At 37.5% G+C, this 25795-nt stretch overlaps 1 protein-coding gene across 1 annotated transcript in view; it reads left to right on the top strand.

Annotated features, from left to right (window-relative positions):
• LOC121315731 (regulating synaptic membrane exocytosis protein 1-like) overlaps positions 1-25795 on the top strand; it is a 162728-nt gene that overhangs the window by 23127 nt on the left and 113806 nt on the right. The window contains exon 2 of the mRNA XM_041250094.1: positions 24102-24315. Coding sequence (XP_041106028.1) covers positions 24102-24315 — 214 coding nt within the window. The remainder of the gene's footprint in view (positions 1-24101; positions 24316-25795) is intronic.

Raw genomic sequence — 25795 nt, 5'->3', positions numbered from 1 at the left:
ATAGTAAATCTCGAAAAACTACTCACTTCTAAATCTTTTGTAGTCATTTTTGTATTACTTTAGTATAAATACATGTTAATTTGGATTCATATGTTGTTTTTTCTGACTTTATGTGAACGAAAAGACACACATTTGCCCGTTTTCCCATTGCAAATAGTGATATTTTGAAATATCACTGTCCTGGTCACAAAAGCAAACTTTGTGGGGAATAATAGCCATTTTATATACTTTTGAGGCATAAGCAATTAGGAAATAACACTTACTACCCAGGAACAAAAATTGTGTTACATAGTGTTATATTTATAAATATAAAGGGACACAGTACAGTATGTTTGTGTAGTTATATATTTGGTATATAGCACTATGATGTTTTTCCTAGGGTAGTGTACCTGAGTGCCGGCTATTGATACTTGAAGCTCACATCAAAAAAATTGTTACACAGTGTTATAAGAAATCTAAAAGGTATTGACAGTGTCTAAAAGGTATTGACAGTGTTCTAAAAGGTATTGACAGTGTCGACCCAAGGGACTTTTTCAGCCTGAAAAAAGAAACAAGGACCAGGGGTCACAAATGGAGGTTAGACAAAGGGGCATTCAGAACAGAAAATAGGAGGCACTTTTTTACACAGAGAATTGTGAGGGTCTGGAATCAACTCCCCAGTAATGTTGTTGAAGCTGACACCCTGGGATCCTTCAAGGAGCTGCTTGATGAGATTCTGGGATCAATAAGCTACTAACAACCAAACGAGCAAGATGGGCCGAATGGCCTCCTCTCATTTGTAAACTTTCTTATGTTCTTATGAAATTGGCCACTGAAACTGAAGTTAAAGACCATGTACAAAAGCGAAGGGAAAGAGTTGAAATGGTGTTTCAGTGAAGCTGTGTACAACTACTGGGTCTGTGGATGTGGGGAGACAAACAAGCGAACCAGGAAACTACGGACCAATAAGCTTGACTTTTATTATATTTAAACTTATGGAAATTAAAATAAGATCCAACATGGCAAAATTACCAATATGGTAACAGTGTCATGGGAGACAGTCAGCATGGTTTTAGGATGCAACATCAACAATGGATAATAGGAAAGCATATGAAATGGTTTATTTAGATATCCAGAAAGCTTTTGACAAAGTCCTGCATAAAAGATTAATTCTCAAACTGAATGAAGTGGGGATTCAAGGAAATGCATGCACATGGATTAGGGAGTGGTTACTATGTAGAAAGTACTGATTAGATGAGAGACCTCAAAATGGAGGGAGATAACCAGTGGAGAACCATAGGGTGGAGTATTAGGTCCTCTGCTCTTCCTAATCTACATTAATGACTTAGATTCTGGTATAGTAAGCAAACTTGTTACCTTTGCACATGACACAAAAATAGGAGTGGCAAACACTTGCAGCAGGAAAGGCCATTCAAAATGAACTAGACAGCATTCAGAACTAGACAGACACATGGCAAATGGGATTTAATAGAGAAAAGTGTAAGGTACTGTACTCAGGTAATAAAAGTGTCTGATATAAATATCACATGGAAGATACTGAAATTGAAGACGGAATCTATGAAAAAGATCTAGGTGTTTATGTTGATTCAGATGTCTTCATCTAGAGAATGTGGGGAAGCAATAAAAAAGGCCAACAAAATGCTTGTATTTATGGTATAGTGAAAAGTGTTGAATTTAAATCAAGGGAAGTAATGTTAAAACTTTACAATGCATTAGTAAGACCTCATCTAGAATATTTTGTTCAGTTCTAGTCAACTCGAACTAAAGGAATATTGCTATTCTAGAAAGAGTGCAAAGAAGAGCAACCAAAATTGTTCCAGGTTTAAAAGGCATGTCATATGCAGACAGGCTAAAATAATTTAATCTATTCAGTTTTGAACAAAGAAGACTACGTGACGATCTGATTCAAGAATTCCATATTCTAAAAGGTATTGACAGTGTTGACCCAGAGGACTTTTTTGACCTGAAAAAAGAAACATGGACCAGGGGTCACAAATGGAGATTAAATAAAGGAGCATTCAGAACAGAAAATAGGAAGCACTTTTTTACACAGAGAATTGTGGGAGTCTTGAACCAACTGCCCAGTAATGTTGTTGAAGCTGACACCCTGGGATCCTTCAAGAAGCTGCTTGATGAGATTCTGGGATCAATAAGCTACTAACAACCAAACAAGCAAGATGGGCCGAATGGCATCCTCTCGTTTCTAACCTTTCTTATGTTCTTATGTTATGATTCTGGTAGCGGTGTCTACCTTCAGTTAACGAGGAGTGTTTTGGAATAAGGGTGGATACCATGATTTAAACAATTTACACAATGTCTGTAAATGTCATGAAACTAGCCAGAAACACTTAACCACGTATATACAGTTACGAACATTTGGATAGCTTGCATTGATCTGCAGTTAAACAAACAATGGAGACTTGCTGTCAGACAACACAGTGAAAAAGTCCATCAGATTTGTGACCGGATTTCTACAGTTTAGTCAATGTGGAACCATGAAAAAAGACAGACAAATGAAATTTTGATTTCAGTAGAAAATTATGGTAAGCACACGTCTTTATATTCCCAGTGCACATTAGAAAATGTCTTTATGCCATGTAAAATATTGTTGATTGCCTTACTGAAGAAGTCACGGCACACCACTTCTGTGGAGTCTATATCCTTTGATCCAAAACCACTGAACTCCATGTCTTCATTATCTGAACCGAAGATAACCCTAACCCTGAATTATTCAATGCACAAAGCAACTACTTCTAGGCAGAGTTTTTCTATTCACACATGAGCCATGATATTTCAACTGAAGCATTATTTGAGCATGGTTATTAAAAACTGAAAATTAATGATAAAAATGTGACTTTCAGTTAAAAGTTTTTCAGTTAAAAAAATAAAAAGTTGGGTTTTTTGGACAGGGACATCCTTGTAGTGGTTTTGATCTGGCATGGTGAAGTTTCTCAAAAAGGTCCTGTTAATTTAATCAAGTTGTATAATGTTTTAAATTGTATTTTGTGTAACAGAAATTTTGCTAAAAAAAAGAAAGTTTTGCAAATCAAAGCTAACCAAACACAGCATTTTTTTGTTTGTTTGTTTGGGTTAAACTAATTTCCATTGGTGTAAAACTGAATAAACTACATTGCATTGTAAAATAACAACAACATGAATATAAGAGCACCCTATGTGAGGGAGAAGTGATCAGAATTAACCATAGTCAACAGCAATGTTTTTGGTGTTACCAGTGTTCCACCATTGTCATAGCAGATATCAGTGATTGAAACAAATTTCATGTCTAAATCCTTAGGGAAATGTGCTACTGCTTGACACATAGGAGAAATCAGTAGTACAGATGAGTCACTAGTGGCAACTGGCAAGTACTTTCATTGAACCATTTATCAACCAACAAAAGGGCGTCTTGATTTCTTTAAACCACCGGTGTCCTCGCAGAATTTACTGTGGTTCTATATTGATAATGAATAGTGTTAAGTATGTGACCCTGCCCTGACCTTTCCCGTGGGACTATCATCAACGTCAAAATATAGAGGTGTCTAGAGAACTAAAGATTCCAACAAAAAAAAAAAACGAGGAAGAAAAAGCCTGACATAAACAACATGTCACGGTCTGGACTTAGGTGCCCATCAGTGTATAAAGCATGCAACAGCATCACGCAGTTGAACTGTTTAGAGGAGCCCATGTACTGTAAGGCATTGATAATGGACCAGCATGAAAGTTTAATGTGGATACTCTACAACCCTATTCGCATCTATTTCCAAAGCCTCCGGTGTGTGTTCCCCCTGCATCAGAAACCGTGTGTTTCCAATACTGCACAATGCTGCTTGTAAAACCATTGTAATGCCCACTGAACCATCATCTTCACTGACTTGGTGCAGTAGATCCAGCAGGCACTGTAATGGTGTTCTATTGTCATCACTTTTGAGCAAATGGTTGGAGGGTAAAGAGTTAATAATAAACCTTCTATTAACCAAACCAGCTATTGTATTTTTTTCTTTTAAATTGTGTTGCTTCTGGCTATTGTTTTTGAAGGTCTTGTAACAGGCCAGTTTCAGATGAACTCTGTCCACTGGGACACTGGATTCTTATTGCGGTCTGTGAAATGATTCACTACATTACATAATTTACAGCAATGTTCTGTGCAAATCGAGACTATGAACTCTAAAGCTACTTGTACTGTAGTTCACCAAGCTCCTGCTGATATGGTTTCAAAGCTCAAATCCTAAATTAGTCGCCACTGTGATTATCTGACCGTATTACAAAGTAGTCTATAAGGACCATTTCATGTAGCATTGTGATGTGTCGTTTCTGTAGGTGACAAGTTACTACTGTACTATGAGAAACAAAAAAACAACATTCGGTGCACATATATCATTATGTGCCTGCATCCTAACAGACCACTTTCTGCTCCTGCTTGCCAAGCCATGTAATCCACCACCTGTCTCCCATAAAGAGTACCCGCGCTGTGATTACGAGCAGAGCCAGACCCTCTGGGAGAACTAGCAGCATCGTATATGCAGCCGCTAATGGTGGTGTATTCCATGCGTGTGACATGAATGATGGAGGTACTGTGACAGAGGAAGGAAATCCTACAGCCTACTGATTTATTTTAATGTAAAATGGGAGTAGAGGAAGGGAGGTTAACCTCATGCAATATTTTGATAAGCATCCATTTATTTATTTTTTAAATATCGCACCGTGTTTAGTCACAAATTCATGGTTCTTTAATGTGCTGTAAACATCTTTTATATGCATAGCTTCTTATTGGCACACAAACAAAAAGGAGTTCCATGTGAATCAGAATCTACTGTAAATGAGAAAACCTCCTTGTACTTTAGGGAGAGGGGAAGCAAGTGATTTTTATAGCAGGAGTCTCTTTTCTGAAAGTTCAAACCAGATTTTGGCCACTGTTGTTTGAACTCTTGTCAATAATCCACCCCCATGGAATGCTGGCATCACTCCACAATGATCGTTGCTTGCAGAAGCGGAACTTTACAATACCCTCAAGCAATTCCTGCCAACGCCTTCTCCCAATCCACAGGCAGACAAAGGGGCCGTGGAGAATCTTGCCTGCATTCTTAGGCTTTACCTCCTACAGGATATGCCCCCGCTGCTTACCTTACTAAGAAAAGCAACTCCTCAGGATTGTGGGTTAGGGATTCATGATGCCCCTCTTGTTTAAACAATGAAACATACATTTCTTTATAGGCTTTTCATGGCAAGCATCTCCAGGCACTTTACCTGTAAGTCTTTTCAAAACAAAAAAGTCTGGAGTTTGGATTTCAATTTAGTACAGGAGTTTTGATTCACCAGTGTCCTTAGGCAGGGAATTCCACCATTGCGATGTGTAGTCAATGGGAAATTGCATGATTATAATATTACTGATGATATTTAGTACAAATTCAACAGTAACAGCTTTATTTGAATTGATTGTACTGCAATGTTTATTGGGCAAGGATTGAAAAGAAGTGCAATTTTTCTCACTCTTTCACTCGTCTTGTGCAATTGAATAGTTTCCCATTTTAAATATTATTTAAGTTCAAAGAGATTGATCATTTACTTATGAACACCAACACAGGTACACAGATGTTTAAATGAATAACTGTAATTTATTGGATAACAGTAATAACAAAGTTGCATGTGGAAACCATTACTTAACAGTCGTGGAAAACTGTGACTTGTTCATAGTTATGGAACGTAAATCATTGAAGTATGTGGCAAAGTTCTCTTCACGATGGTTCTTTGATCTCCAACGGGATTGACACATTCTTGATGGAATGTTCTCTTTTTTGGTTCTTCAACCACAACTGTAGTTCAGCTCAGTCTTTAAGATCTTTTGTAAGACTGTAGACTTGTTTATGTGATTATCTTTTCTACTTGTCGTGGTACAGTACTTTGTTTCACAGGCTAGAACCACTTTCTCCCTGTATTGCATCTAAGGAAGAGGTTTTCTTCAGTCAAGGAGCTGCAAAGGTTGTATAATGTTTTAAATTGTATTTTGTGTAACAGAAATTTTGCTAAAAAAAAGAAAGTTTTGCAAATCAAAGCTAACCAAACACAGCATTTTCTTGTTTGTTTGTTTGGGCTAAACTAATTTCCATTGGTGTAAAACTGAATAAACTACATTGCATTGTAAAATGGAGAACTACTACTAGCAACATGAATATAAGAGCACCCTATGTGAGGGAGAAGTGATCAGAATTAACCATAGTCAACAGCAATGTTTTTGGTTTATATAGCTACTGTAAATTATTTTTACTACAAGACTAAACACTAGAAAAGATTTGCAGTGCTTTCTTATTCAAACCTTTAGGGTTTTCTTTCAAGGTTTGTTCTTCAAAACAAGGCAAGAAGTCTTCCAGCTTTGGAAACTTTAAGGTTATATTTTTTTTCTTTTCTCAAAAAACAACTTTTGAATTAAGTTAACCCCAGAAAGCTTAAAAGAAAGACCGAGATGGTACAGCCTTTGAACAATATTATAATGCACTAGAGTAATTCCTGCTCTGTGGAAGGGCTGTGGCAGCTCAGTCATACACTATACTGTTTTGAAAGCATATAACAGAAGATATTGCCACATTTTTCTTACTGTCTAACTACTGTACTTTCTCTAATAAATATACTTCAAAATTATCAAAACGCAGGCAATAAAAAGGACAGAAAACAATACATTACCTTTATAGTCTTAAAAGAGATGATATTGAGTTCATAGACACATACCTGTACATATAATTCTCACTTAGGATTCATGGTAATTACATCAAGGGTTTTTAATGTACATGGTGCACTGTTAACTGTATCAAGTGGAATAATCCATGGACATGCTGTGAGTTTCTCTTTACAGTACTGCCATTTCAGTAATTTGATTAACATTAAGCAGAGAATTGCTGCAGTTTGGTCATGGGCAGTTTCCAGTCCAGTTTCTCCTTCGATTATATCACATGGTAACCAGGTCTATTAGACAGTTAAGATCTTCGGTTTCACTTTCTATTCCTAATTGAAAAGGATGGGTTACATTGCATTGGCTTGGGCCCCTGTGCACCCAGTAAATTGGTCAAATACTTGAATATTTCTGTGTTTTGCTGTTTGAAAGGTGATGAATAATGGTTCTCAGAGGATTGTAAAGCCTTTAAAAGTTGTGATGGCATACAGACACAGAGTTCACAGATGGCTGGAAGGATAGATATTCCGGAGTGCAGCCAGCTGCCAGTGCTGAGGCTCAGAACAGGAGCTGTGAATCCTGAACTGATATGTGTTGAGTGAGCCTTGAGACCTGCATTTTAATGCAGTACCAAAAACCTCAGCTGTAGAGTTAATGTAATTAATGGAAAGTGAAGCAAACTGCAGCTCTGTGGTGGGGTAAACACCCTGCTCCTGTGTTATATTATATTATTTGTTATATTATTATTTAAAAAGTATTGTTTATGTGTGTAGTACAGAATGTGACCGTCTCCAGATTGATTAATGTATTCCTAAATTGGAGGCGGTCACATGTATACAGTATTAACCCACAGCTTTGGCTGATCGAGGTTAGTGTGTTCAGAGGCGGAACGAGATGTGAGTGAAAGAGAAACTGAAAAGCTTAAATCAGAACAATTGCTAGTCGTGCTGGCTTGACGCAAGCATGATACTTGTTTATTCCGTGTATGTTTGTTTTGTTTGTCTGTTTTGGCCACTGTGCTCTTTTGTTTCTATAAAGTGTTTTGTTTTGTTCTATTCAAACCTTTTATTTATTTTACAATAAACCGGCGCACCATTCATATCCCGGCACTGTTTTCTGTCTACTTACTTCCTGACCTGATGTCACCACATGAGCCATCGTGTACATATGGTGTTCAGCAAAAGGAAACAGCGCCTCCACACTCAGGCCAGGAATGGTACTGTGGGTACACAGTTTGAAGAGGATTTTGTTGTTGTTTTTGTGAAGAATAGAGGAGGTGGATATGGAGAGGTGGCATGCGCATCAGAGGGAGTTGAAGGAAGGAGGAGCTCCATGGTGCCTCGTCTGTCTGGAGTATGGGCACCTCCCACAGGTGTGTTCCTATGAAGACCCCCTCTTCATGAAGGCCTTCAGTCAGGGTGAGATGGAGACCGTGGAGGAATGGATCTGTCTAAAGGCCATATCATTGCCACAGGCGGATTAGGACACCTGCCACACCTGCCTTAAAGGGGAAGAGTGGTGCTTTGCTGTTGGAAAAAAACCTACCCCCATGGCAGGAGGACGAACAACTGCCAGCCCCTAAGAGGAAGAAGGGGAGTAGTGGTTGTCCCCCGGAAGAAGGGAAAGAAACCGTTGCAAGTTCCAAAACCCACGAGGGGAGATTCAGAGCGCCCAGCACTCATGAGGGGTAAGCACGAGCATCCAATGCCCTCGAGGGAGATCTTAAACTGACGGATGGACCCTGAGGGGAACTTTGAGGAGGCCCTCCTGATTGCAGTCAACCTACTGTGGGCCAGAGTTGAGGAGTGATGGGATGCCTGGGAACAGCAACACCACCAAGCATCCCTCTCAGACATTGTAGCCGTGGTAATCGACTACCTGGCTGCAGATATGGGAATGCCCTCACAGTTTTGATTCCCATTAGGAGGAACCACACCTACCCCGCCTCCAGAGGCAGTAGGCATGTCCACACCAGGGCTCAGAGAAGAGCCGCACCAGTCTCCAGTGACCGAGGGAGAGCCGCACAACCCAGCTCTCTTTTCGCCACAATCTCCGCTCACTTTCTGCGACCACATTTACTTCCTCTGTTCTATAAGTCACTTCGGATAAAGGAGTCTGCCAGATAAACTACTACTGCTACTACTACTACTACTACTAATAATAATAATAATAATAATAATAATAATAATAATAATAATAATAATAGTAATAATCATCATCACCAAATGTCTCAGCCAATTAGGTCCCGAAAAGTCATCATCTGACGCAGACACCCACTAATCTAACAGGTCTTTAGCATGTTGACACTCTTACTGTAACATATTTGTATTGAATTGTTACTGTAATTTGGAAATCAGAAGTTGCAGTAGGATTGCACAGTATAAGAAGTGTACAGTATATACAGATAGCTGCTAACATGAAGAAACGTTTTGCACTGTCGACTCATGGCTCATAATTAATGGATCGCCCCCCTCTTGCGGTGGTATTTTTGACCCAGTGTGAGGTAGGACAGCCTGTGTTGATGACTGTCAGTCAGATACGGCTACCACCTTCTCAAGAACTGATACCCAGGCAGATGTGAGCAGTTAATGTGATTGTAGCTAACAAAATATTCTCAGAAATCGTACCTGTTGTGTACTTCCATTGCCGGTCTCAATGGTGCAGTTTTGAGAGAAACACATGTTAGGATTTCTGGTACTACACCAGGTGAAATAAACCTTGTTTGTAAGCCATGTTTCAGAATGTGTTGAACATACATGGTCATTTCACATGTAGGGTGAAATTGTCCACACTTCTTTAATGGTTTCTTTGCTGTTATTAACCAATCAGCTGCTTCCCCTGTTGGTTGACATTCTTACAACCAGTAACATGCTTTAACCCAGAAGTGTTAAGACTCAGAAATTGTAGATGAACAGACCACAATATTTAATAAAAAATTTAAAATGTCGATAGACACTTATCACAAGTTTAAACCTAATACACGTTAAACTAAATAGCTCTTTAAAATAATGTCAAACCTAAGAATGACACAATCTAAACTAAACGAATCAGAAGTTGATCACATGTTCCTATAGCTTCCTGGACAATTTGGATGCCTCATGTTTTCTTCAGTCTCAATATAGATGTATCTCATGTCCTGTTGCTTGGAGGCTCATTCAGCCATCCAGTGATGTATTTAAATCTTCAAAACACCACCAGTGTGAAACAAGCGAGCATAAGGTGACTTCTGGTGACCTAGAAATTGTGCTCAACTCCAATATTCCTCAGAGAAACTACCCTTGTTCTTGACTAATCTGCGGTAAGCTTCATCTGTCCCATATAAAACACACACCCACAGTTTGTGTACATGGTTCACTTTTGGCAGGTGCTACATGCAGTCTGCTGTTCATTCCTTTATTCTTTGTTTTCAGGGCTGGGTTAGATTTTGGCTGACTGGTTAGCTTAAAAGATTTTTTAGCCAACTGACAATACAAAATGTATAACTTTCTTCAATACAATTGATGCTATTTTCTGTAGCAGAGGTCCATTGAATAATGTAATATACATACATACATTGATTATAATTAGGTTCTTCTGTTTTTTATTTTTTATTAATTGTATTTTTCTATGCTTATTTTTAGCTATTTTCAACTTTTATGTAAATCTTTTTTTCAGGGCTTTCGTTTTTGATATACTATATGAAATAAGTGCTTTCGGTTACTTTCCAAAATGCTCGACCATTTTATTTTGTATCAAAATATGTATAGTAACTCAACGGTACTTGCACACTTAAGTTGTACCTTCTTTCCTTTGCTGTCTTCCACAACAAAATCCTTATGGTCACGGGCACATTCTTCTGGAGTTTTTGTGTGTAGGCCACATTTCACCACAATTTTGTTTTAAGTCCTACGTATCTTAACTGTAATACAGCTTTAAAACCTGCAGAGAAGCCTTCATTCCTGATTGTAATCTCGTTTTAAATCTCACAAGTGGAGTCTCCAATAGAAATGTAGAAATGTGCTGTCACTCAGTAGTTGGGGCGAGTTTAAAGTATTCAGAACTAATCAATGATAGATACAAGTCAGGAAGGCGGGACATTTCCCAGCAGAACTGGGAAATGTATTTATTATTATTTTTGTAGTAGGTTTTATTTTTTAATGGGAAAAGGGTAAAGTCAAAGTGAATTGATTAACCATTTCCATAGTTTTTCTGGTGTTTTCAGGTGTTTATTGGCTATCCACTGATTTAATTTTTTTTGCATCATGGGTGTTTTATCGGGTTTTATATATTAAAACTGAAAAACAGAAGCTCTAATTATAATTCAGGTTTTCTAACTGGATCAGAAGGAATGCTTGCCAAGGTTTTCTTATGGGTTAGCATTAACAGCATGGCCACTGGCCCCCTTTTCATGTGTTGAAGAACTTTTGGCTCTAGTTATTTATACTTGTTTCTTTCCAGTAAAGTCCAGGTATCTTGTGCCATTTGCCAAAATCCGCTGTTGGATAAATTAAGTATATCTGCATCAGAGAGTATGCACACTCAGGATTTGTTCACCAAAATATATCTTACTTTAATTTGTTCAACATTAAGATTAAAAAGTGAACAAGTTAAATCAACATTCTGGTGCTTTGGTTTGGTAACTTTGGTTAAGTCCTTGTTTAGCACCAGAGAACTTAAAGAGACCATGTAAAGGATCAGAATGTGGACACGTCACTGTGTGCCTTGATGCATGCTTACACCACTTCTCACAAACTTCAGAGATGAGAATGAGAATGTCAGAAGAGGAACTGAAATAGTAATCCCTGATCGCAGTATATTTATAGAGGTGTTAGTTCATTTTGTTCAGACTAAGCAGGGTAGCGCCGTTAACAGTGCTGGAGATGCTTGTATTTCCCCAGTAACAGGGTAGAAATATACTGTGTTCTAGGCAGTTTTTTTCTATTTCTTCTTCATCCCAGAGCTAGGTGAAGTAATGATAGCCCCTTGGTAATTAAAAGACATTTCCAATTGCTTTGCTCAGGAGATGTTAAGCTTGGTTACATTTATTTAAAATCAAATTAATTTTTAAACTTGATACCTAATATTGGCATACACATTGCTTACTTATGAAACTGTTGCTGTTGAGATAGCATTGCTCTGTTGTTTCAGTCTGAAGCTGTTACTTCTGTTCTGGTTGAGGTTCTTAATGATGGTGAAATCATTTGTTTGTTGGAGGGAGTTAAGTGTTTTTGGCCAATGTGTAGATGTTAGTGAACCATATACTGAAGGAGGATGCCCGGCCTATATTGTATTGTTTTGTAAACCTTTTGTTTTGGCCCTCATGTCCTGTTTATTTTGTTCCTGTTTTTGTGTTTAATAAATGTGCGTTTTGTGCTTTAGAATGCAGCATCTGTCTCTGAATCTCTAGAGGGTACTATCCCATTTCTTACACCACATGGGACAGGATAGCACTGTGGCCAAATACTAAAACAGGAACAAAATAAACAGGGCATGCAGGCCAAAACAAAAGGTTTACAAAACAACAGCGACCTTGCCCTCGCCCTCCAACAGACAAACAAAGGATTTCTGCTTCCCTTTATACAGGTGGCCACTCCCCAATTAGTACTCAGTTACTTAATTGGGGAGTGGTCACACCTGTGATTGTTGGCAGCGATAGGATTTGACCCCATCCTTGCCACAGATGGTCTTAGGCATTCACAAATCTCTGTCCTCATGGCTAGGTTTCTATGCAGTGAAGAAGATTTCTACGGTTGCGGAGCATTTTATGTCATAAAGTGCATTCTTCATACAAAAATATTCATAAAACAAAACAGGAAGAATGGAAGGTGAAAGTCAAACTGCTAACATTATAGGACTAGCACAAAACAGCTAAAGTGCATATAGGCGCTCTTAAATTAACATTAAGATTTTACTTTCTTTTTAGAAAAAAATAAACAAATGGTGTTAACTTAGTACAGTGGTAAATGCTTTGTGAATGTGGCCTTAATTGTTTCAAAGACACTCATAATGACAGTGTATAGAAATCTTGTTCAAAAGTTGTTTGATTGCCAAGACCCTGTTTACAAAAAGGGTTTCTTGTTATATTAACCCATTAAGTACCAAATAATTTTTTGTCTTTGAAAAAATCATACCACAAGCTGTATTTATGTAACTACAGTTTCTAGCACCAGTGCACACTTTAATAGACAAAACAAACTAAAACCTCCCACTATTCGGGCTGGGCAATCACCTTCCCTGAACTATGCTCCCCAGAACAAATGATTTAGGTCAGTTTTAATACCATGTGGCTGGGGCTTGATTGCTCAATTATTCAAGCAAGGCCCAGCCACATTCCCCACATAGATTCAACAGAGATGGAATTAACCCAATCCCTGCCAAACCTAAATATAAAATAATTAACCTTTATTTGTACGTAATTAAAACCACATTATTTACCTTGGCAAGTTATAAATCATATTCAACTGCTAAAAATGATTTTATAGATTTGTACTGACCCTAATGCACCATATTTAAAGAACAGCTCATGAGCACTGTTTTTTTTTTTTGTTTTTTTTTTACTGTCAGCTGAGCAACTTTTGCCTAAGGAGAAGCAAAGCCTGTAAACATCAATGTGTCAGTGAGAACATTAATGATGAGGAGATTAGGCTGGATTCTTAATGGCCATAAAGTGTGAAAATAAATGAGATGAAATGTTGTATATGTGTTGAGTTATGTGCTTGGAGATACAGTCACACTCATTTATAAAATGCAGTTCTACTTTAAAATAACAACATTGCACCACATATTTAAATCTAAGCAGTGGGTGAAATGTTCATATATTTTGGAAAATGTAAAGTGTATAAAAATGTACTATACAGTATGTGCATACAGATATGAAACGTTGTTTTCTGATGAAACTTGGATCACACTACTCTGCAGAGGCACTGGAACAAGTTTTATAGCGGGGCTACAGAAAGCCATTGAACAAAACTGTAACCCCTGTATATGATGGAAGCAGGTACACAGCACTTCAATCCAGGGGCTGCTGCCACACCCCCAGCACCACTAGTTCCAGCGCCTCTGTTACTCTAATTAGATTAGGATCAATGATTCCTTTCTAGGTTGTGCCAGCTGTTAGCCCTATCTGTGGAGAAGCTGACAGTAACAGATACTGTCAAATCCATATAATAGGTATACGAATGGGGAACTGATTTAGAATCACCGTGCTCTCCCATTATACAGTAAGAAAACCCTTTATAGAAAAACAGTCTTTATGTAAGCAGAACACATATAGCACAGCTTCTTAACTATGACTCGGATCTACAGCACTGTATAAATACCACACCACGATGTAAAAATGTGAAGATTGTGTAAAAAGCCAGAGGGTAGCACAAGTATGAACGGTAGATCACAGATACACCACGTTTTTAATTTAGGACCAATAACTTGAATCTTACATGTTCCTTTTTGCTTTGTCTGCTTTGTGTTGGCATAGTCTCTTTTGAGAAATGTGGGAATTATAGGGTTTGGAATGGGGTATGTATAACTTGCGTGAGTTATAGCTGAGGTAGCAGTATGAAAGTTTTGAATAAGGCCATTTGCATTTTATTTATATTCTAATGGGGCTCACATATGGAAAGAATATAAAGATAGGAAGGGCAATTAAGACATAGGTATATATATACAGTAGAGCCAAATTCACAAAGCTTTAACTCATCAGGGACTATTTTAATATTCAGGGTTTTTTAATGGTATAAACTGTAGCAGATCTTAATACAGATTTCCTAAAATGTATAAACCAGATTTATTTTGTGGACCATTTCAATATATATTTTTATTGTACATAGTAATGTTAATAAATAGATCAACAAATCAATTCTGGTGGAAAATACCAGCAGGATTATTACAGAATTAAAGAATGGTGGCATTAAGATAACCCACTGCAGTGATCATTTAAACTGACCACATTTTCTTTTCAAAGTCTTTGATGAGTAAAGCTATTTATTGTAACTCTAGTATTAATTAAATAATTTGGGAGTTAGGAGAATAGGAGCATTAGGGGTATTAATTTATAGTTGTCACCAATGTCCCTCCCCAGGGACTATCAATGGAAGTTAGCCAATAGTCTAAATTGAAAATACAATGCATCTTCTGTTATGTAAATGACACTTATGTTATTATTGTATGTGTCCCTGAAAAATAAATAAATAAATTAAATAAAACACATTTATTAGATATGTTTTAGATTCAGTTGTTAAAGTAGTATTTATGAAAATGCTTTACACTGTTGTTGGCTTCTTTAAGAACAGTCTAGAGCAGTTTCATGAATATTAAACTTTATTTTATGCATTCAATTTTGATTTTGAAAAACAAACATCCTTTAAATAACTTGAGTTAGCGTGTTGAACAGAGCCTGTTATTTGTAAATACTAAGTAAAAACCAAGAGGAGGCTGAATAAGAAGCCTAGTTAATAATGTGTCCCTGAGATATACAGAAAAGCCGTCTCTCTTCTCCAGTACACTTGTGTGCATGGCATAATGAGGACATCTCTTCATGTTTTGTATTCTGTACCTTTCCTGTGGGATGAAGTGTGGGCGTCACATGACGTACTTAGTATTAAACCGAAAAGACTTTCCTGGGTTTTCTGAGAGAAAGTATTAATAAGGTATTCCCCTCTGGTAGGTATCTTTTGGATCATAGACGACAGTTGTCATACACTGTTAGATGTAAATGAAGGATTTCCAAGATTTCTGAAAAACAATCAGGATAGATTATTTTGCTCAGAGTACTATTTACAATTAAGTGAAACCTTGACATTGTAACCTAATGACAAAACACCGTTAGTATTAAAATAGACAAACATACATCTGTACAATTAAACTGAGTGCTCAGTGGCGGAGGAGTAGCACTCAAATGGCCCTGTAGTGGTCCCAAAGTTTGGAAGAAAAATATTCAACAATGATAATATTCTTCATCTTGTTCATTTCAACAGTATATTATATAGTGTATATATATCAAATATATATATATATATATATATATATATATATATATATATATATATATATATATATATATATATAATATATATATATTTAAAAAAACCTTTTTTTCTAGATAGTCTATGTAGTATGTGGGAATGTAAAATTGACAGGGGATGGGATTACACTTTACCTGGCCAGCAATCACATTATTTGTGCTCATTCCCCAGTTAGGTAATTGGTGCTATTTGGTGAGTGGACACATGTAGAAAGGAGCCAGAAATCCTTTGTTTGTTGGAGGGAGTTTGGACCTGTGTTTGTAAAGTCTGGAGTGAAAGTGAATGCCCAGCCTACCGGCACATATTGTATTGTATTGTTTAATCTATTATTTTGTGCATACATGCTTGAACTGCAGCTTTCCCTGACTCTGGGTCTCTTGGGGGTGTATGACAGAGTGTCCCGCCCCTATATTCATGTGTGCGCTGTTTTATTATTATTATTATTATTATTATTATTATTATTATTATTATTATTATTATTATTATTATTATTATAATATATGTGTTTGTGTTTTGGGCGGACAGACGAAAGCCATCCGTCACTGTTTGCTGTTTCAGACCGGCGGAAAGCCGATCTCAAAGTGTGGATGGGGTTGAATCCCCATCCCTGCAAAGCTCGTGGGAATGTGGCCGGAGCCTTAATAAGGTAATGGTTTAATGGTTAATTAAGGCTCCAGCAAATATATAAAAGACCCACTCCAAGCTCATTAGGGGAGAGGGTTCAGAGTGGAGAACGAGTGAGGAGTTGGGAGGTAAAACTGAAGTCGAGAAATAAACAATTTCTATATGTGTTGGTTAAAACCAGGGCGATACTTGTTTAGTTACTATTATTGTTTATTTGTTTTGCCAACACACCTTTTTTTTTGTTTCTTTTATGTTTGTTTAAATATTTGTTTTATTATTTAATAAATATACTGAGCGTCCCTCTGCCTCAGTTCTTTTGGAGTCTATGTTTCTGGTCTGACGTTACCACTGCAAGCCACCCTTTCACAGGGTGTTATCCCACTCATACACCATGTGGATAGTGGCAGGAGTGAGGCTTAGAGTCAGGGAAAGCTGCAGTTCAAGCATGAATGCACACGTTTATCACACAAACAAACAGGAACACCCAAAATAGGCACAAGGGCCAAAATAAAAGGTTAAACAATACAATATGTGCCTGTAGGCTGGGCATTCACCTTCACTCCAGACTTTGTAAACACAGGTCCAAACTCCCTCCAACAAACAAAGGATTTCTGGCACCAATTAGCACCAATTACCTAACTGGGGAATGGCCACACATGTGATTGCTGGCAGGAAAAGATGTAATGCCATTCCTGCCAACCTAACATTCCCACACACACACTACGTACAGCAGCAGGGCTTCTGCCCTGCCACACCCTGTAACTGTCTTTGCATGGAGGCTGGTACTAGGCACTGTTTTACATTTTGTTGGCATCTCCTTTTCCAACTCTGCAACTACTTGTGCTTTAGCCTAGTGGTCACTCAACATTGCAAATCAGTTTCTGTTTAAAGGTGTTGGTTACCTAAACAAACTAAAGCAAAATGCCGTTATTTCTGATTTTTTTTATTTAAAAAAAAAAAAAAGGTTTTCTATGTGAGAAAATGTTTGCGAATTTCTGCACGCAATTATTCGTCCTTGTGTAAATTCTGTATTGATTTCTGCTGTCGCTGTGGTTACTGCATACTGTATATTAAAGCATTAAGGTACGAGAGGGCATGGGTTACAGTGGATATTGTCACTGCTTGGTACGTTGTTAGGTACAAGTCATAGCCAAGAACCTGCAACCAACCATGCAGTGACAATATGCATGGTAACACACGCCCTCAAGTACCTTAATGCATTTATAAAACAGATTTACTAACGTAAATATAAATAAATACAAGAGAAATAGAAGATTTATTAAGACATTTGAAAGATAACCTTCCGCAACAGAAAATAGTTCCAATGAACTATTTATACTCAAGTAAGATTTTTCTTTATTTTTTTTTTTAACAATTTTGTGTTCATATACATTAATTTGAATGTTGCCATTAACTGTATAATTCTCAATTGTTGCAGAAGGGGGCACTGAAGTGCAGGAAGGGGGTTTGCTTTCATCTGATCTTATTTTTGTTTTGTTTGGCAAAGCTATGGAGTTTTCCTCCATCAAGATGCGCTTTTGATTTTCTAACGACAGTCCCAATAACTCTCCATGGAGCGCTCCGATCTCTGGCCGCTGACGGACATAATTTCCCTCGCTTGCAATAATCCAGCATTGGACAGTTTCTGTATTAAGGTACTGTGGTTGCAATGATTGGTATATATTTGTGTGGTGCCTGCCTTTTTACATATTCTAGGCAACATTGTTGCTAGGTAATTCACTCCCATTGGTTCTAGCCTATACCATGCACCGCGATAATTAAATGTGTTTTGTTCTTCTTTGTTAGGGTGAAGATAAAGGGCAGGTGGATTTACTGGAAGTTTTGACAAGTATTTCTCTAGTGATGCTACTGGACACAAGCGATTTCCGGGCTCTTCAAACATGAATCCGCGGTGACATTCTTTGTTCTGTTCATAGAGATTTTTGTGATTATTTGTACTTTCCTTAAAGGTCATGGTGACATTCTTAACTCCATTTTCATCTGTTATTATAACAAAAGAATCTGCCCAAGGGCGCTGGAACTAGGGGTCCTGGGGGTGTGGCAGCACCCCCTGGCTTTGCATGGCTTCCATCATATACAGGGGTTACAGTTTTGTTCAATGGCTTTTAGCACCCCCACTTTAAAAATTGTTCCAGTGCCACTGAATCTGCCAGTACTGTAGATGTCTGTTTCGTTCTTTTTCCCTGCATCCAAAATGCTGCATATTAAACTTTACTCACAAGACCAACAGCTGTGTCAGGGTTCAGGGCTTCAAAATGTTTGATTATTTGAAAATTTCTTTCAGTTATTGCATGATGATTTTGTGTTTTATCCCACCCTTCTTATCGAAGTTTTTTAATTGTAGCCACAAACATGTTGTTTGAACTTGTGAATTCTGTGCCACTCATTAGACACCAGGATAAACTTAATGGGGGGTCATTTAAATGTCTGTTCAGTCCAGCACGGAGCCTAACACAGCTGCTGATTCTGTATTGCTTGCCTTTACAGTTTCAAACTGTGCCATAAAAACCTCTAAGGATATTATTTAGCTCTTCCTTTGTTAGTTATATAAATTCAATATGTATTTTTTTTTTCAAACAGCCAGTCATTAAAGCATTTAACAGCTCAACTGGTTTGTTTGGTGGAATTCATTTTATTTCTAGAGTTCTATACCTCAGCGTGACGGTTTAACTTATTCTTTTCTTTGCATGTATGCAACTTCTGTTTCTATCCATTTATTGATTGTCATTGGTGCAAACAGCTCAAAAGCGATGCTTTTTATGGTATATTCCATGACTGCCAGGTATTTTGACAGGTGTTTATTTTTATTTTTTTATTACCGTTATTTCAATAGGCGCAGTGATATAATCGTGCCATGGGTCTAGTGATTTACCAAACGGCTTAGAATCACTGATTGGCCAATCAGCATGCAGCATTATAACAATCCCTAATATAATTTTGCATATACACTCAGGGGTCATCTCTGTTTTGTCTGACTGACTCTTACTAACATTAGGCTCAAAATAAGATGCAGTTTTCTTAAATTGAATGTAACCGGAGCCCAGGCTATTCTGACCTGGTCTGCATCTGCTGGCTCAGCTCCAAGGTCTAGTCAGAGTCTGGGTATAATTTTAATGATCTCTTGTTGTAGTGCTTTCTGCATGTGTCCAAAAGCACTTTGTCCAGAACTGAGACGTCATCTGGTTCTAAAAAATGAACAATATATATGATACCTGTTTAACCCACATGTATGCTTTTATATAGCATATGTCTTACTATGTTACAATACACTGTATATGGTGACAGACTGTTTATTTTATGTTAAACATCCCTTAGATGCATGCATACACAACACCAATTTCCTAAGTCTTCATAGTGCAAGATACAGTGTAAGATGTGTTAGAATTTTATATTACAACATTAGGAAAGCACAAAGTTGATTTTGATGGCTGTGGTGTTTTCAGCAGCTCTTTATTACCGAACAAACAAAAATATTTAATTTTTAAGGCATAAAATTAAATGAAAATACATACATAAACATGCCCCTGTTTTATCTGTAGTAATTTAAGTGAGCACTTTTTGTTTTACCATGGTTATAGAGTTAACCATGAATCTAAATACATTAAGAGGTATCACCCGTAACAGGGCCAAGGAGACAATTATCTTTTCAGGGACACCAAGGTATTTAGTGAATAAGTAGTCTGAGTGAAGGTATCCGGCAACAAACTCCCCATCCCCAGTTGTAATGCTTTCGAAGAAAAAGGAGAACATTTTGGAGTACTGTTCTACTTGTGAGTTTTAAGTAAGGGGTCTGAGTGAGGGAAAATGGTCAATACAATCCACACCCCTGCTCTTGCTGTAAATCATTTGCTGTTTCTAAACTTTTGAACACTACAATAGTTAAGCATGTTTTAAACTTTGAGCACAGACCGGGTGAGTGTTATTTTCAGTCAGTGTTATTTTTAAAGCACATCTCTTCCGTTCAGTTTGGCAACTTTACTGTTGAGCGATCGCACCTGTCGAGGTTGTTAGTTGGATTGGAGCAGCTCACAACTACACCACTACTTGTCAACCTAATCCTGTTCAGTTGCTGCTGGTCCTGAGAAGCAGACTCTCTTGGCATTGCAGGTTCCTGCGAGGCATGCCAGTAGTCAACACAGGCTCAGCTTTCACAATGATACTGATGCCATATGCTACCATGCAGTATGAGAACAGACAGTGAGACCAAATTGAAGTGCTTATGCAAGCTGAAGAAGATATATTAAACGAGGCCCAAGCCAAAGAGCCTGACCACTGACAGGGAGGCTTGGAAAGTTTCTTTACTGTTTGTAGTAGAACCCTGCTGGAAATATTTTAGGCCAACTGCCATCTGCTGTTTATCTAGATAAACTGTAACACAGTTATAAAGACAAACCTATAGATGGGCAACAGAATTTTGTATTTATATTAATTACACGTCAATTGCAGACCGGAACCCTAATGACCACACAGCCTGGGGTCACTCAGTTAGACCGGGAGATAATTGGTTTACTGTTTCTTGTCACTCAGTCAGTCACTAGCACAAAGCCTGCCAGCTACTGTAGGTCTTTTGTCTCAAGGTACCCGCCATTCCCTCTATAGTAAACACAAGGTAACTGCCACTGCTGACAGTCAATCAGTCTTCTAACAGGCTTGTGTTCAGTTTTATATTTGTGATCAAATCCGTTGGTAAGATACCATAGATTCTGACTGCTGGAGAGTTCCACTAGTGTAACCTACAGTACAGTAGATCATTTGCTAATGTACTTTGGTAAATCAAAATCTAAAAATATACCTTTTTTGCTTTCCATGCACTCACTTGAAATTAGTAGTAATGTGAATAGTGAAAAAAAAGGTTGCCTTTATGCATTAGGATGGGTGCAGATGTATTAACTAATAACAGGTGATATGTGTTTATAAATGCAAGCCGTTCCAGTTTTTGTTCAGATAAGCTCAGCGGTTGGTTGTGATATTTTGGTGTACTACTTACAGTATATGTACCTCTTTGTTACAGTACAATGGGGAATACAGTACTAGCTACAGTGTGTGTTGCTGCAAGTGAAATTACATGTTGTCTTACTCTAAGTTCTTGAAAACTCAGTCGTTTGTTGCACAATTATTTCAAACACCCTCACACATGGACCCCATATATCCAGGGCAATTGAAGCTGTACATTGTTGTACATAAACCCTAAGATAAATCTAAAATGGCCTAACAATTTTTGGTAGTGATCGCCGAAACATATTTTTAAACTATTAGGAAATAAAGTTGAGCACATGATGAGGCAATACGGACCTGCCAATTGACTACTACTGGTCAACATGACATCAGACACAACTGCCCAACTGACTCTAATCTGGCCCCTGTCAATATACATTAGGAAATGGTGCAGGTGTGCAATAGTATATTAGATTGTGCCCTTGTGTGCAATCATCTCGTAAAAAAAACCCCAGAAAATTAATCATAATTCATCTGATTGTACGGTAATAGGTTTAGTAGTTTTGTTTCCCCAATGTTTACATTTTCACAAAACGATGATTTCTGGTTAAATGCTCTCTACGTTATTTCTTAGTTGAGCATTCCTGGCTTTCTCAGTTCTGTTGGCTCTACCATTTTATATTACCTGAGGCTGTTTAAGCAGTAGGCTAAATCTCTCTCACTCCTTGAATCTTTCTGACCACTTTGTTGCTCAAAAGTGAACCAAACAACCATCTCCCTGCTAATACCAGTGTGACTATTATACTGTAAGCTCAGTTTTATGTACATGTACATGTAAAACAAAACAATATTTTTTTTTTTTTTGTAGCACCTTGAAAGGTACTTGTCATAACTTTGAGGCTTGTCATAACTTTAGCAGTTAATAATGTCATAGCATAGATTATTTTAATCACATACTTGTTAAGTACATCTCATTAACTGCAGCATTTCAAGGCACTTAACAATAACAGCTAAACAAGAAATATTAACAGGCTGAAACAGGCTTTTAAAAATTATGGTAGGAAGATTCAAACAAGAAGGTCTTCGTAGCCAATTAAAATTGATTAATGGAGCCAATCAGGCAAATATCAGGAGTTAATAGAATACAATACAATTCTGAGGATAAGGACCAACCCAATCAATGGGCTGTGATCAAACTTAAAGGTTCTGAAGCAGTGGTCTTAAGAGTGAGCTGCGTTCTCAAGGAGGCTTTTACACCAACCTGACGCTTTTTCCTGGTGATTGCCTCCTCACATTTGCTTACTGTGGATGTGTTCAGGTGCTTGAAGCTGCATTATTAACATGCATAAAAAGCACTCAAGGCTTTACACAGATTGATCTAAAATATACATATCACACCCCCTTAGGCCAGAGTGACACATTTATACATCTCTGTATGTAGAGCAGCGGTCTGTTGGGGGTGCTATGTGTGTAGGCCTATAGCATCCTCCTGAAAAGGTGCAATATGTAGTCTGAGAAAGAGTGACTCACTAAACTTTATGGATAATTAGGGATCATGTGCCAAAAATAAAGCTCTTCCTTTGAATGCCAAAGAACAAATTAGGCAAAGTGACAGCAGACCATTTTAAGAATATTAGTACACTCTTAAGACCACTCTATTTCAATTGCAGAAATGCTTCCATAAAAAGTATTCAGCGGTAAAGCTAAAACTGCATTCAAACTGCAGTCCTCACTTTTTATCTCGGTTTAATTGTGCCACAGGAGTTCAGTCATAGCTGTCAATCCAGCTGTTAAAGAAAGTACAGGGTTAACAGAGTGTTAAATGATGTAGACTCTGGAGACTTGATGTAATTGTGGTCCAGAGTTGAACCATCTACAACAGTGGTCTTCATAATATGGCCTACTGACCACAAGCAACCCCTAGGGACCAAATATCCCCCACCCCCACCTGCAAGTTGTACACTTGCTGTTATGTTTGGTTTGCCCTGTAATTTTAAATGTTCTGGGAATAAAGGTGATTATACTGCATGTAGTATCTCCCGGTGTACACTATTAGTGTTATTCAATAATTCTGTACTTTTAAATGAAAATGTAATTCCTTTAAGGTAGAATGTGCCTTATTCCCAGATGGATGCATTTATATTGTCATGTCTTTCTATCTTTGGGGCTATCAGAAAGGGATGATCAAAGAGAAACAACGAAGTTTAACTTGTTTTTTGTCTGCTGGATATATCAGGCTGTTGAAAGCCTAAGCAATTTAATTCGGAGGCAGCCTATAGTTGACATATTTGCAGTTGCTTGGGGAATGTATGCTTTGTCTCTTGCTATAGTCTTTGTTGTCTATCTCCACTATAACATATTGCTTTATTTGAGCTTGCATGTTTTGTACCCATGTGAACTACTCACTGTGAACATAGTCCCAGATGTAAACACAGCTCTACTCACCAAAATAGCACAGGAACACAACAAAAACACACGTTTGAAGACTATTGATATATTTTGTGTATTATATTTAAAGTCATATAAATATGACTACCTTCTGTATAGCTGTCTAATTAGCTCACACAAACAAATGCTGTTAAAGTTTAAATATGTAAACCGTTAAAAAAAAAAAAAAAAAATGTGCTGAAATGATGTACATGTCATTTGTTATTTGTTTTAATAATTCAACATGATATAATGTATACCACTGTATTTTAATATTGTGCAATTAAAAATGAATACCAAAGTAAAAGTACAATTTAACGGCACAGTTTGCATTGAATGCACTAGTCTTAACCCTTTTACACAAAAATGTGTTTTTATCCACAATTAAACTAAAACAGATCACTAACAAATAAACCTTTTACACTTCTTGTTAGAAGATTGCACCAACAATTTGAAAGCTACAAGGAGCAAGTTCGGAAGATCGGGGAAGATGCTCGCCGGTGCCAAGGAGAGCACAAGGACGACGCCCCTACCTGCGGGATCTGTCGCAAAACAAAGTTTGCAGACGGATGCGGCCATATATGTTCCTACTGCCAGACGAAATTCTGTGCCCGGTGCGGCGGCCGAGTCTCTCTTCGTTCCAACAACGTGAGTATTACTCTATTCAAAAATGTGTTATGCTATCTGCTTTGACTGGCCTTCGCTTTCTTTCTTTCTTTCTTTCTTTCTTTCTTTCTTTCTTCAGTGATTTTTTTGGTGAGGATAAAAAGACGAAAATCATATTTTTCTCTTTTTGGCTGTATATTTGTTGGTGTGTCGCGTAAATTAGGATGTGTCTTATGGTTGCAAAACAATACCTTCACACTTAACTCTAGGCATTACATTTACTTTAATAACCAGGGCTTTGTACTGTATATAGTCTATATACTGTATATACAGTATTTTTTTAAAGACAAATCATAAGCATTTGGAAAATAATATAGTTAATTCATAAAGTTTGTTATATAGAACTATACCACTCATGTGACTACATTGTATGAGTTACAGTATTTCATGAAATGTTAGCGATCACCTCTATTAGCGAAAATACATTCTAAGCACATATTGAAAGAAATAGGCATATTGAAAGAAATAGGATTACATATTTTGGTGGCACATCCAGTCATCATAAGCACACCGCATCGAGAAAAATCTGGTTAATTTATCCTCTAGAAATCTGATGTGTAGTTTGATAATGTTTCCCTGAATGCGTCCAGTTGCTTATACACTGAGCTTAACGCATGAAGATGCAAAATCAAGATGCTTTGGTAAAGCACACTGTTTTACTTTTAAACTCTGACTATTTTTAACATGTGAAAATTACTTAATTTAAACATTTACTTAATTTAGAAACAAAACAAATCCAAACTCATTTTTACTGTGTTTACTACATCTGGCTCTTTAAAAGTGCATTGCTAGGGCTGGAAAAAAGTATGTGACATGACCGAGGTAATTAATGTCAGGTCTGGAAGACTCGGGCATGGGAGATGTGACAGACACTAGCAGGAGAGATGCATAGTTGTTGGATAAACTAGGATATTGTAGGAGTAGGCTATAATATCCTGAGGGTTATCTAGAAAAAAACAATGATCAATACAGAACATTGGGCTATATTTGTGATCCATTATCACATCTGTACATGCATAAAGTTACAATGCACTTACTGGCACTCTAATGCTTCATAAGTATTATGTGGAACAACTCAAACGGTTTGAAAGATGGGGGCTGTTGAGTCATACCTTGTGATTAAAGTGAATGCATTAGTGTACAGTACAGCATCCAGTTTTAAATTAATTGATCAATGAAACTACCCAATATTCAATATTCAGCTGAGCTGAGTCAGACACCCCTGTTTGACCGAAAGGCTCATCCCATTCCAACTTTAAAATGAATGTCATATTTTCAATTTTTAATTATGCAAAATGCATTTCAGAGAGCATGATGCTGCCACGTTCTCCCTGAATGTGAAACTAATTTTGGTTTAAAAAATGTCTCTCCTTGACTTTTTGCTCAATTCTAACTCTTAGCCCCATGGGCGTTTACTTGACAGAATTCGGAATAGTCTTAGGCACTTCTCCATGCTGCTAAG

This window comes from Polyodon spathula, chromosome 5 (assembly GCF_017654505.1).
Source record: "Polyodon spathula isolate WHYD16114869_AA chromosome 5, ASM1765450v1, whole genome shotgun sequence".
Lineage (NCBI taxonomy): Eukaryota > Metazoa > Chordata > Actinopteri > Acipenseriformes > Polyodontidae > Polyodon > Polyodon spathula.
The sequence above is the reverse complement of the archived record's forward strand: the minus strand, read 5'-3'. Positions and strand labels throughout refer to the sequence as shown.